Raw genomic sequence first — 13884 nt, 5'->3', positions numbered from 1 at the left:
TAATTGCTCTGGAAGTAGTGGTGACAGGCAGGTGTAGCCTGCAGGGAGCTCTAAGGGCACCTGTGCATGATGAGTGGGGCCAAAACAGGTTGATACAGCCTTACAATCCAATTAGTGCTGAGTGCTAAGCAACCTGGCCAATTTGCTCTTGGCTTTTATAACACATATAAATAGAGGGGGCATTACATAATGCCCTGGGGATGGCTCCACTCACAGTCCCTGAGAAGGGCTGAGCTGGCCTGGCCAGGTGACCATGGTTTTGCTTGTGGCTAGGAGATCCCATCTGATGTCTTGATGTCTTGATGTCTTATAGTGTTTGCACTTTCTGCATTGCACTTGGCCTGCTGCAATCCAAGCAACATTCCCAGAACTGCCTGGAATGAGCAGTTTTATCAAGGCACATGTCCTGCACACTGTCCCATGCAGCATCTCCAGCTTTCAGTCCAGTGCTGCAAGGGAGACTGGAACAAATTCAGGCAGGGGCCTGACCCTGTTAAGGACCTCAGGCTCAGCTTTGAAAGTTATGTTCTCCAGCCTTTCCTTGCTCTTGATGCCTCACTGACAGTGGAAGATGCTTCCATGTCTTCACAACACCTCTGAGAGGGTGCCACCAGTAATAATAAAGTCTTCCAGGCTGCTGCAAATCACCAGCAGTTCTGTGCAGGCAGAGGGCTGTAATCTCTGTAGTCTCTTCCTCAGGGAAGCCCACGGCAAGCTACGGGAGCTAATGGGTTTGTGCAGGTGATACTAGAAGTGTTATGTGGAGAACTGATGTTGTCCATGATGGGAATTGCTTTGGTATGTCAGGCCAGGAATGGATGCTCTCTGAGCTAGAGGCGTGAAATGCTCATGGAGTTGGTAGTTGAAAGTAAACATGGGATTTTGTGGGGCTGGCACTACAGAAGCACTTCCAGAAACGGAGGTAGGCTGGGTTGAAGCTACCTCTTGCTTTTGTCAGTTATATGGAAAACCAGTCTTCTGGAAGGAAGGAGGGAATGGACAGAAGCAGGGGCTCACCAGAAATGATTTCTGAAGTAAACACACAGTGGTAAATGTTTCATGATGGTTGAAGTTTGTTTGCTTCATGCGGAGGTTGCAGCTGGATTGTGCGTTAACCCATGACACAAATCCTCATTGGGTTCAGTTCCTTCAGCAGCTGCTGGTAATCACAGGTTACAGTTTTGTCTTATATTGCTGACTTTTCCTCTTTGTGCTTTCAGAAATAACACGGATCATCCAGGTGGACTTGGACCTGAAGTACAAGACCAACATCCGAGACCTGTTTGATGAGTTTGACAACTTCCCGGAGGGAGCAGTCATTGGGATTGCCAGGGAAATGCAACCAGTGTACAGGTACAGCCACTTCCCTGTGGGGAGCAGGAAGTGGAAGTGGGGAGCAGGTGGCTGGTGGCTTCTTTTCAACTCAGGTTGCTCTTTGGAAAAAAACTTGGGGAGCAGTGGTCTCACTGCTTTAATCCCTGCAGAGGTATTTAATCTGAAACACGGATGCTGAGGACTTGTCTCCATAGGATGGTACCATGCTCAGGGAATAGAGGGTTCCTGTATCTGCTTTGGGTGTCCTGACAGGATTTTGGTGCCCAGAATGGTAAATCCAGCCCCAGTTAATCATATCCAATTGTTAGAGCTTAAAGGGGGATGGAGGGAAGAGCTGCAGCCAGGAGTGGCCGCGGGGCTGTGGGACCGTGGCCTCGGTCAGCCCAGCGGGGCAGATCCCTGTCGTTAGCAGTGCAGCCTGGGATGGGGAAATCGAGCCTTCATTGGCCTGCAATTAGTGCAGAGTGGAATCACTTTGTTTTTGTCTCTGCAGGGTTTTGCATTATTTTAGTGCATTACTAGGGGGTGTGAATGGTGATCTGCTGCCTGGATGTGGTTTGTGGGACTGGGCGTGCCTGGAGGGGACTGAATTGAGGTTTGGGGTGCTCTGCTGGAAAGCCTTTCAGCATGGCAGGGGACAGGGCACGAGATCATGGGGCTGAGCACTGAATACCTGACCCAAGCCACAGCCGTGTTCTCTCCCTCCTGCCACCCGCAGTGGGGACAAACATGCCGAGCAATAACAGCCCTCACAGGCTGCATTTTTGGGCTGAACTTTTCTGTTGTTGCAGTTTTGACGTTCTGGGTCACTTTGGGCTATGTTGTGCTTTTCTTCTTGTGTTGTTTTGATCTTCATGTGAAAACAAGTTCCTGATCCTTCTTGTCGCCAGATCACCCGTTGTGGGGCGAGCTGTGCAAACTCCAGCCTGCCCTCCTGCCAAGCCCTGCACCCTGCGGGGATTGCACCTCACTGCTAAAAGGGTTTCCAGACACAAACATGAGCTGACAAAGCATGGATGTCTTTGTAAAAAAAAAGGAAATCTTTACTATTTTTATACTTTTAGAAAGATAAAAACATGTAGGTGTGAAATAAGAGGTGTCAGCTCCAGCCGTGTTGTTTGCCATGTGTGCAGGCTTGAAGCATCAATTGGGAAAATGGTTGTGGGGAGAGAAGAGGATTAAGGAGCGATGGTGGGGTCTCTGTGTTGCCATTCATGCTTTCCTCACCATTTCACACAGCTCTCTGCAGCAGTAGCTTTGCCCCAAAGCATCAGAGGACCTAGGGGCGAGTTAGCAGAGCTGTCCTGAGCTTGCTCATGGATTTGTGGACTCAATTCTCTGGGGCCGGGTAAGCCAGTGGCCAGGGAGGATCTGGGTGCCATCTTTTCTGCTGTGTAGCAATGGGAAAGATGGATGGAGATCAGTCCACCATCTGTTTCCATCAGCTGCCCATTGGCTGCCTGGCTGTGGGCTGCACTTTCTAAGCACAGGTCGGGGCTGCAAAAGGCTCAGGCTGCTGTGCTGGGCATGGACATTTACGGGAAACGGAGGAGTAAGAGCGCAGCAAATCGGAAACGTCCCGGAACCTGTCTGCATATCCTGAAGGTAGGGGAAACCTCCAGACAGCAAAACAGGATGGCACGGGAGTGTTTCCACTCGCTTGACTCATGCTGAAACAATGCCCGGCCACTGTTTGTCTTGGACAAACACATTTCTCTGAGCAACAGGATCTCCCGGCCCTCCTGCTAGGCCAGTGCTGGGATTTAACTGTTGCACAGTCTGGGGTTGGCCTGTCCTTTGGGGCCACTCAGGGTGAGTTAGAGTGGCCTGTGGAGAGCAGTAGCTCCTGCTGAAGCTGGACATGGATCATTCTGCAGTGTCTGGCAGGGAGTCCTGGATGCAGAGGCAGGGAGGTGGCAGGAGCCCATGTCATGTGCAGGAAGTGATCTGAGGTTCGAGGCCATCAGCATCAGGTTTCCATCTCTCCAGCTGCAGCTGGGAAAAGAGGCACCATCTCCATGGGTCAGACATGTCCTTCCTGTGGCTTTTGAATCCAGTGTGGGACATGGGCTACGGTCAACACCTCTGTGGATAGGGTTGCAGGCAGAGCTTCATCCCACAAGAAGCTGCCCCCATAGTTGGGTTGTTGGAGACACTGGTGCTGTGCAGCAGCCCCCTAGATGCTTGTGGGCTTTCCATGGCAGCACTGGATTCCTCCTGCCAGGCTGTTGTTTGAATATTGGCCTGCAGAGGAGCCTCTTCCCAGGCTGACTTATGCCTCCTCATGTGTCTGTCTGCAGAGGGTTCACACTGCGGCCAAGATCAGGAGATCTGGCTTCAGTGGGTGTGATTTTGATGTAATGATTAGACTCTGCATCTGAAGTTTGCATCATCCAAAAGGCTTTCCATGCAAGGAGGTGCTTCTTCAGAGTCATAACCTTAATTAAAAGTCCTGTTGTCCCCTGCAGCATTTCAGCTGCTCAGTTGTGCTGGCCAGTCCTGCTCACCAGGCTACATAGAGTGAGTGATAGTGGTCTGTATAAATATTTATGTTGCACTGAGCCTTCTGTGCCAGATCTTGGTCAAATTGAGAAGTGCAGGCTCTCTGGTGCTCTTGAGCCCTGCTAAGAAACATGCAGGGAAGCATTGTAGATGCAGCCTGCATGGGAGTGACCAGATGGGCAGGCAGGTCACTGTCCTTGGGAGGTGTGTGGGTACATGCCCAGCCTGTGGAGCAGCTCAGCCGTGCTCCCAGCAGTATAGCTGTGCCATGGCTGGTGATGGAGGCACAGCCTGCTGCCCCTCAGCCTCCTGGCCAGGTGTGGGCAGGGGGGATGCACCTGGGGGATAGCGGGGTTTCCATCAGGGCATGATGATGGCATCCTCACACCAGTGCAGCCCAGACCTGCCTGTGCCTCCCTGCCAGTCTGGCTTGGCTCAGCACTTGTTCCCAGACACTGGAGCTCAGTGCTGCCAGGTGCCAAAGGGATAGGACTCCTCATTTCAAAGCTGCCCTGTGTTCCTCTCCTATTTGAGAGGAACAGAGTGGGGAAATACTGTGGCACTCCCCAAAATGTTCTGAAAGCTCTCAGATTACTGAAGGCAGAGCTTAAATCCTATTCTTACTGCATTTCCTGGTTATAGATCTCTGCAGTCACACTGGTGGCATGTGAGAGGAAGCAGAGCAGTGGTATTGATTGCACAGCTGCTCTCAGCAGCCTCGCCCTGACCCCGTGCCCGTGTGCCACACTGTGCTCCCTGCTCCCATCCCCACAACCATCCCAGCCTCTTCTCTGGCTAAACACTGCTGCTGCTGCTGCTGCCATTGCCAGTGGGCTCTGGGTGCCCACCAGTGTGCCAGCACCACCTGGGGCCCTCAGCACTGCCCCCATCATGCTCCCCATAGAGGTCTCCTTGGAAAGGAATGGTCTACTGGCAACAGGGAGGACCTAACCAACAGGTCCTCAGATGGGTGCTTTTACCCCCTCCAGGTAGGAGGGAGATACCTGCTGTGAAGATGGGCCTCAGGAGAAGTTCCAGAGCTTCTACAGGTCCAGGAATGCACAGAGCTGGGGCTGGAAGGGTGGCTCTTGCCTCCACTTATGCTGTTGAGTGAGATCTTTACTGCTGTCCCCAGTGTCAAGAGGCTAATTAAAGCTTGAGGCATCTTGGGAATCCACAGTGTTGGAAATGATAAAAGTTTTTCCAGTAGGAAAGGATATCTACATCAAAGGGGCAGCTACAGATGACAAAGGGCCAACACTTAGGTCCCTTGTGTGTGGCTGCAAGGCCATTCGCTTTTGCCTCTGCCTAAAACTTAGGGAGAACTCAAACAGGACATTAGTTTGTAGAAAGGAAAAGCTTTGTTTCCACTTGTGATCATGTGGGAGCTGCTGGAAGTGTGCTGTGTGCTCAGTGACATGCATTTTGTTTGTTTGAGAGCTGTTGAAATAACCCAGAGAAGCCCCTTAAGGTGGAAGCAGGACTGTGCAGCTCCGGCACTCGCAGTGCTGGGTATTTGCCGGGAGCTCAGCAGCACCGGCGCTAAGTCACTTTGTCAGATGTTTGGAAGAGGAAAGGAGTTATCCTGGGCTGTGAGCAGGCTAATGCTAAATCCATAGCCAGGCCAGGCTGTCAGTGAGTCTGGGCTGAGACAGTACATTCTGTACCTTCTCTTGAGATCTAAAAAAAACCTAAAAAAAGTACGGCTGACAGCTGCAAGCAAGGAGCAGCTGGATTCCCTGGCTGAGGCAGCAGTGGTGGTTGTAAGATACAACTCTGCATTGGTGGGCTGCTGCCTGCAGTGGAGCTTTCCAGAACTGGAGATAACCATCTTCAGCAGGCAGGTCCTCCTGTCTGCACTCTCCTGGTTTTATGGACTTTTCATGCAGGCAGGTAGCTCTGACTTAGAGACTTTACTATTTTCATGGGCTTTCGCCCTGAGCAAGTACGGAGCTGGCTTCCACAAAGAGTTGTTCCCCAGGCCCTTCAGGAGTAAAGGCTGGAGAATTTGTGCCTGCTCTCTGTGTCATTGGGATGTCAATTCTGTCTGCCCACAGTCCTGCAAACCCCAAACCCTGTGCACTTTGGATTTTAAACCATTTCAAGACTTAGACTTGATTTGTAGCAAGTGCTGCTGTTCAGCACGTGGGGAAAACGGTTCTAGGAATTGTTTGGCAGTGGCTGCCAAGAAGCAACCAAAATTACAGAACAAACAGAACCTGCAAGGAACTGGAAGCAGAATTAATTTCAGGAATTCAGCTTTACCTCTGATTAAAAAAATTATCCAAGAAGGTAAAGGGTTTTGTTGTTTACAACTGAATATCGTTAATATATAGGACCAGTCCAATTTATTCCCACTAGGATACAAACTTGAAATCTTTTAAAACAATTTAAAAACAATGAATAAATTGGATGAGATCTGACAACCACACAACTGTGCATTGATTAGCACAAATAGTATTAATAATATCAGGCAGCAGGTGAGCTTCTGTGAAGGGAGAACATCTCCCCTGTTCCTGAGAGTCCCATTGGCAGGCAAAGGTGTCCCAGAGCAGGCAGCCTGTGCTTCCAAGGCATGCAGGAGAACACTGCTAGGGCAGAGTTCATTCACAGTTGTTAATAGAGATCTGCCATTTTAGCAGTACTTAGCCCACAGTGTTCTAGAGTGTCCCTGTGGATGGGTTGCCCTCCTTCCTGTACTGGTTCTGGTAGAGGATGGTCTGACACACACAGAGGTCATTGCTCTGCACTGCTGCCAGTGCCACAGGCATTTGATCTATAGAGAGAAGGAAACAGATGTGACCCAGACAGGGATTTATGGTCCCACCTCTATTTGGAGGTTGATTTTAGCACTGGCGTGGGGTGTACAAATGTTTGGTGATGAGGAGGGCCACCCTTGAAAATCTGTCCCAAAGAAAGGTTTTGCTCACAAGCTGTGTTCACAAGTTGTCATTTGTCATCTGTTTCAGAGTTCTCATTTTTGGACTAAGTCCATGCAGAAATGTCATCAGTGAGAATCAATTTGCTGCTCTAAATACAGGCCTTTTAAAAGTTTGGCATGCAGGCTGGGCTGTGGTAGAGACCAGCACTGTACAGACATAATTTGTGCATTACGTGAGGAGTTTATTAAGGAATTACTGATGTCCTCATTGAAGAGCTCAGTCTGTTGCTTTGTCAGTATTTTCCATGGGAGGGATGGAGGTCCTGCCTGAGCTGGACCTTTACCCTGAACCCATCAGAGAAGGGTAAGGTGGTCCTGGTGTGCACACCAACACATCCTGCCCTTTGTCCCAGGATGGAAATTGGTGTTGTTTTGCCCCAGGGTGACATTTTCCCCTGCAGGGCAAGGGTACTGCTGTGTTGGTGATGCCACTGCACATCACTGGGTACATGGTGCTCCTGAGAAGCGTGGAGCTGGGATTTCCTGGATTGCACAAGCTGTTCAGCCTCAGCTAAGGTGCTGTGGAGTGGGCTGGTACTGAACCTGCTGTCCTGGCTCCTTAAGGGTTTTAGCAATTCCACGTGGAAAATAAGCAATTAGCAACAAGGGCTGCTTTGTTGCAAAGCTGCTGAGCTCGCCAGGCTGAGGTCCAGCTGCCGGGGCAGGAGGAGGGAGCTGGGTTGGGTGCAGACCTGGGTGCAGTCCTGGGTGGTTGCCTCCCAAGTGGCAGAAACTTGGAGGGGCCCATCTTCATTGCAGCAGTGCCTTCTGACGGTGGGAGGAGAAGGAGGAAGGGGTGCTGGCCTTTTTCTGAGGGTTAATCTCAGGTGAACACAGTGATGGTAAAGGGCTGACAGGTGCCTGCCACAGTGAGGATTAGCCAAGAGAAGAAGGGTGCAGGGAAGTTTCTTGGCTGTGCTCTTACTTTGTACTAAGGATGAAGGGAGAAAGCCACCATCACCTATGAATGGACCATGCCATCATTCCCATCACTCTCCCCTCCCTGCTGCCCACACCTTATCCTTCAGGCAGGACAGAAGCTGCTATCAGGGTCTCCCTTTTGCTCTCTCCCATTTCAGGCACATCCTCTGTCCCTATCAGGACACTGCATACTTCACACTGGGGCTCCCATCCCATCTGCCTCTTTGACCAGCTCTCTGGGGCCCTGCAGGTCCCAGGCACCACGAGGTGGGCAGCTCAGGCAGGGTTTGCTTGGTGGGACCACAGCCAAATGCTGTGTCCTTGTGTCACCCTGTGTGAGTCCTGGCAGCACATGGAGCAGGGAGCAAGATGCACTTGTGCCTCACTGCTCATTGCACAGGAGCAGTAGTGTTTGCAGCTGGGAATAACACTGGCAGCTCAGGAAGTGAACAATGTATTTGGAGGTAGGAGAGCGTGCACTTGTTGTTTTAGTTGGTGTTTGGGCTGGCAGTGCTCAGAGAGGGAAGGCTGGCAGTCTGTGCTTCCCTTCCTCTCCAGGAGCCTCATGCCTGCCTGGAGGGTGCTCAAAGTCCTGTGAGAGAGCGTTGCTGACAAAACACATCCTTGAGGTACTGGCCTGCTGCTGCTGCCCCTCCTGCTCTCCCAGACAGCTGCCCAAACTCTGGCAGAGCTTGGCAAGAGGAGCAAATCAGTGAGCTCCAGCAAGGAGCTGACTGTTTCTGGGATGCTTATTACATCCAAACTCTTGCAGATTCCCTATTTTTGTGGCTTTATCCTGTGAATGTTGGCTTTGTTTCCCCTTTGGTGAGGGAGAGCCCATGCAGCCTTCCTCTCTGGGTATCATACTCCATAGGCTCATGCAGTGCACACTGCCTGTACCTTGCAGCCTTCCAGGAGCAGCCTCTAACCAAAGCCACCCTGGGTGTGGCCTGGCATCTCATTTCCCTTCATGTCTTTTTGACCTGGTTTCTTGATTCCCCATATGCCTTTGGGGGGAGGCATTCCTGGAGATGTGCCTGCATGGGGAAGGTCCACACCTCAGCAGCAAGCCCAGTGGCAGCAGTGCAGCTGTGTGGCAGGTTGCAGCCCCTTGAACATCAGATGGGTATAGGCACGCCAGCCTAGCCTGCTGCTTGTGGGCCAAGTGCTTTGAGCTTGCTGCTGATCTCCCAGCTGACAGTAACCCCTGCATCTTGCCTTTCCTGGCAGCTCGGGCACCCAGCTGCTTTTCCAGAGGTTTCTAACTCATCCCATGAAGTTGTCCCATAACCCAGAGCTGAAGTAAATGAGTGGAAGCTCACAGATTCGGACAAAGTCTTTCCCCCACTTGTTTGTCCCCTGCTGCACATGAAAACAAGAGAAGGCCCTACAGAACACAGCTGGTGGGTGGAGTGGTCCCTCTGCCCTGGCAGCTGTCCCCAGCGAGGTGTTTGGAAGGGTGCAAGGGCAGCTCTGTGACCGCCGGGCTGCGAGGCAAGGGAGGTGCAGCTCCAGCGCCCTGTGCTGGGCCAGCAGGGGAAGTCCTGCTGGAAGCAGCGTTTTTTATCTGGGCTGCCTGGGCCTGGCGTTTGAATGCTTGGAAATGCTCTTCTCCAGATGTTTCCTAGCACATGCCGGCTCTGTTTATAAACAGCTCCTCAAAGCAAAGCCCGTTGGGGCTGCAGGCAGGCGCTCGCGGCAGGCCCCGCACGGCTCTGCTGCACCATGGCACGGGGTCCGGGGCCACAGGTCACCTCTGTCCCCTCCCATATAGATGGCTTGGAGCAGTTAACAAAAGCCCCGAATTCCTCCTCTTCCTTTCTCCTCCCTTTCTCCTGGCTAACAGCTTCCTGCCCCGATGGGTCCTGCTGGTGCCGGCATCTCGGGGCTGCCTTCCTGCCCAGGCTTTTGCTGCTGGGGGCACCGAGAGGAGGGCACACTGTCCTGCCCCAACTGCCTGTTCCCAGGGACATTCCAGCCTCTCCAGGGGCTTAGGTCAGGGAGACTTTGCCATTGCATCCAGCTGGGGTTCAGTTCCTTGATGGTTGTCTCAAGGACACATCCTGACAGCATGCTCATTCAGCCTCTGGAGTTTTCCCCTTATGTTTTGCCAAAATTTGAGGTGAGTGCCAAGGGGCAATGGATTGAGAGAGTGGGTGGAGGCCATGTCAGCTGTTTGGCTGGTTGTTGTGCTTTGCCAGCCTCATCTCTTCTGAAGAGAACAATGCTCTCATACTCGTCACTCCTTCCACTTCTAATTGGGTGGAGGTGCCTTTTAGCTGTGCTCTTCTCTGTCCTGGCCCCTACAGGACAGCACCAAAACCTGCTTGAAAGACAAAAGCCAAGAAAAATCCTTTCTAAACAGCTGCTGCCCGTGGCCCTGCCAGGATACCTTTCCCTTGGTTGGCCTGAGCCCAGCAGAGGCAAGGCTGTTGTGCTCAGCTGTGGGCAGGTTCCCAAACCATCGGCACTGTGGAGCCACCTACAGCTCATCACATCCTGGATGTCACCTCAGCATCGCTCCCTGCGGACGGCGCTCCCCTCCCTGCCAGCCCCACACCCCCCTCACAGCCGGGGGAGGACAGCCCTGTCACCGCCAGCGCTGGGAGGAAGGGCTGAACAATTGCTGCTTGTCAGTCTGTCTCCTCTTCCTGCAGAAAAGGACACGTTATCAGCCGTCCTCAAGTCATCTGGGGAACGGCATTGCTGAAAACTGGAGTCGTGTGATGCAGATTTGCTTTAGCCCCACCATGGCTTGGCAATGCCGAGGGCCTGGATGCTTGCAATTGTTTTTATCCTGGCTGCTTGCAGTGCCTGTAATCTTGTCCTTTAGCTTGGGCAGCATGTGTTTAGAGGTAAGAATGTGAAAGGAATCAGCTTCACTGCTGTGGAGCTGGAAATGTGCTCCCCTCTGTGGCACTACTTACCCTTTCCCTCCTGTCAGCTTCCAGCATAATGCTCTGGGCAGGGGGATGGCTTTCTTGGCCCTGCTAGGGAGAAGCAGAGGATGCAGAGGTGGGCTTGAGCCACTCCCTGGATCTGAGCACTTCAGGAGGCTGATTGGTAGATAGATGGCTGGGGCTTGCCTTTGCAGCTTGAGCTTCCTTCTAATGCTGCATGGAGAATGTTTTGCCTTCCTTTTCTAAGGAGTAACCCATCCATGAGTTGTCTTTGCCTGTCCTCAAGACACAACTGCTCTTTGCAGAGGCAGAACCCCTTATCCTTTCCCCACCATGAGCCCTGCTGCCCGTGAGCTCTGATGAGGCAGCCCATCCTCCACTCCCCTCCCTGGGAAGCATGGATATGACGCTTCAAGACAGCCCTCTTTCCATGGAAAACTGGCACTCGGAAAAAGCCTTTCTGTTCTCAATCAGGTGAAAGGGAGTGGTGTAAAGACCCTTAATGAAATGGGAAATATCAGTGCTTTAATGGAAAGTTTTAAGGAAGTGATGCTGCATGATGCTTGTGGTTCTCCAGATCAGGAAATAAAAAAGATATTCACAGTTGACGTCATTAATAGATTCACATTTTCTGCTGGGATAATTCTGCTGGTGGCTGTTGAATCCTGGCTGTCACCTTGGCCAGTCTCACTGTGCTGGGAGTCCAGAGCACAGGCCAGAAGGATGGATCTCTGTACAAGCTGTAGGAGTCCCTGAACAAGTGTCTGTGGAAGCTCAACACGGCTTCTTATAAGAAAAAAAAATCAGTTTAAATGCTTGCAGTGGAGAGCCCCTAGACCTGTCCAGGGGGCAAACATCCCTGCATCTTCTTACATCTGAGGGATGTCCAGCTTCAGCTTCCAAGCACAGAGCCACTTTAAACATTTGGATGCTATATCTACCAACATGTTCTCATTGCCTTGAGCTGCATGGAGACTTGGATGATGTCTGACAGGTTTGAAGAGGAACCAGTAGCAGGCTTGGTTTATTCTTTCTAACAGTCTTTCTCCTTGACAGCTTCACAGCAAGGTGTAAAAAATCCCTTCTGTAACTTTACCTTAAATGTGAGGGCTGGAAGGAGAGAGCAGTGCTGGCAGCTGTGAGACAGTGGTGGGGGTCACAGGGCCCTCCTGACCTCCTCTGAAACAACAGGCTCAGACTGCTCTCAGGTGCTCAGCTTTGCAGCACAGGATGCTGTTTGAGGGAAGAAGACTTTCAGACTGAACAGGAGCAATTTTGAGGGGCAGCTCCAGTTACTTGGGGAATAGCATGAGATTAATTCAATTTCTGCAAGTGGGAGCAGCCAGTGTATGCATGGTGAGGTGTATCCTCTGACACAGGATTGAGAAAGGAGCCACAGAAATTTCTGGGCTGCTTGCTTAGGTAAGTGAAATTAGGACACTTCTGGTGGTTCACCCAAGGCACTGGGGATGTGGTTTTGTCTCTCTGCACAGCCGTGTGAGCAGTCACACGATCCTGTGTCCACTTGGCTCACCAGAATGATGCTGGTAGAAACAAAAGGGGCTTTGGAAGATGGTAGGCAGTGTGGTTTGAAGTCTGGGCAATATCCTGTGCAGGAGGATGGAGAGAAGGGCAGCCTGTGAAGCACTGTGTGTTCTGAGAGGCTGGGTGCCTCCAGACAGAAGACAGGCATGGTGAGATCCCTTGGGTGGGTGGTAGATCCTGTGCTGTGATCCAGACTTGCCTAGACTTGAGGTGGCTGCTCTTCAGGCTGCATTCCCTGACATCCCTGTGCCTGTTCTTCCTCTCTTTCCAGGCACACTTTCTGGCAGTATCGCCGTGAGAACCCCCAAACCAAAGTGGGGGAGCCCCCTCCTGATGGGCTGCCAGGCTTCAACAGTGGTGTCCTGCTCCTGAACCTGGAAGCCATGAGGCAATCCAAGCTCTACAACCAGCTGCTGGAGCCCACCACGGTGCAGAAGCTGACGGAGAAGTACCACTTCAAGGGCCACCTTGGGGACCAGGATTTCTTCACTATGGTGGGGATGGAGCATCCAGAGCTTTTCCATGTGCTTGACTGCACGTGGAACCGGCAGCTTTGCACGTGGTGGAAGGACCATGGATACAGCGATGTGTTTGACCAGTACTTCCAGTGTGAGGGGGAGGTCAGAATTTACCATGGAAACTGCAACACCCCTATCCCTGAAGACTAAGGCAACCACTGCCCCCAGGGCAGCTCTGACTGCAGCAAGATCTACAAAACCATAGTGGCTGCACTAACAGACCCTCAGGAAGGATGATCCAGCATAATCCAGGGGAATCTAGGGATTCCAAGAGCATTCAGTATCCCACTGCCTGTAGCCTTACCCTCCAGGAGGAAGGGCAGTTCATTTGTTGGAGCAGGACATCCACAGCCGCTGTGTATCCAGGGCTCAGCTCCTGGCTCTGCTTGGCAAAGTCCAGGTGTCCATCTGTGCCTCAGCTGCTGGGGACAGCCGAGGGGCCATCAGAGACCGCTGCTTTTGCCCTGGGTGGGGTCCAGCCCCTGGGTGCTGTGCAGCTTTGCCTTGTCCCATGGCCAGCAGGAGTCCCCAGCGGGCAGTTGGGTTTCATTGTCATTCCTTGGTGGTCCATTTCTGCACCTCGTGCAGAGAATTGGTCTGGTCCCTCCAGAGAGCAGACACTGTCCTCAGGTCATCTTCCTTTTGAAGCATTCCAGAAAGGCGAGAGGGCTTTAAAGACGGAAAAGCTGCTTGAAATTGGGTTACTTACAAACAAAAATTGAATGCTAGGTAAGCTTTAAAGCCTTCTATTGGTTCTTTGTAGCAATAAAAGCTTTACTGCCCTTTGTTGTCCTAGAAGTGTTCAGTGAGTGTGTAGCAATAGGTTCATTTTTCTATCTTTGCCTTTAACTTTTTGTATGAGAATAAAGCTGCAGATATCAGACACACTCGGCTGTTTTTCTGTGGCACAACTGAAGTCCTGTGCAATAGGAGGTTTCCTGCTTTTATCATGATTAAAAAGTAGCTGATGTGTATCTGCTGGGCAGTTGAGTCTGGTGCCCCACACAGCTTATCCCACATCTGTCCCATGTGAGTGATGCAAATAAAGAAGATGGATTTTTAAAGATCATCACCACCATAGCCAGGGCTGGTTTGGAAGGAGCTGGGAGCTGCCTGTGCTGTGAATGAGGCAGCTTCAGGCTGAGCACTCTGTTCATTGAATAAATGCTGCCTTGGTGAGCTCAGCTGGTGGGTGAGCTCCTGCCCAGGTCTGTGTCAGGGA

The 13884-nt window shown here is 51.8% G+C and overlaps 1 protein-coding gene across 1 annotated transcript in view; it reads left to right on the top strand.

The window, feature by feature from the left end:
- Positions 1–13549, top strand: part of XXYLT1 (xyloside xylosyltransferase 1) — a 32491-nt gene extending 18942 nt beyond the window's left edge. The window contains exons 3-4 of the mRNA XM_083868303.1: positions 1221–1353; positions 12416–13549. Coding sequence (XP_083724429.1) covers positions 1221–1353; positions 12416–12812 — 530 coding nt within the window. The 3' untranslated portion in view covers positions 12813–13549. The remainder of the gene's footprint in view (positions 1–1220; positions 1354–12415) is intronic.
- The last annotated feature ends 335 nt before the right edge of the window (positions 13550–13884 follow it).

The sequence above is a fragment of the Zosterops lateralis genome (assembly GCF_965231275.1).
Source record: "Zosterops lateralis genome assembly, chromosome: 10".
Lineage (NCBI taxonomy): Eukaryota > Metazoa > Chordata > Aves > Passeriformes > Zosteropidae > Zosterops > Zosterops lateralis.
This window is presented reverse-complemented; position numbering and strand designations above follow the sequence as displayed.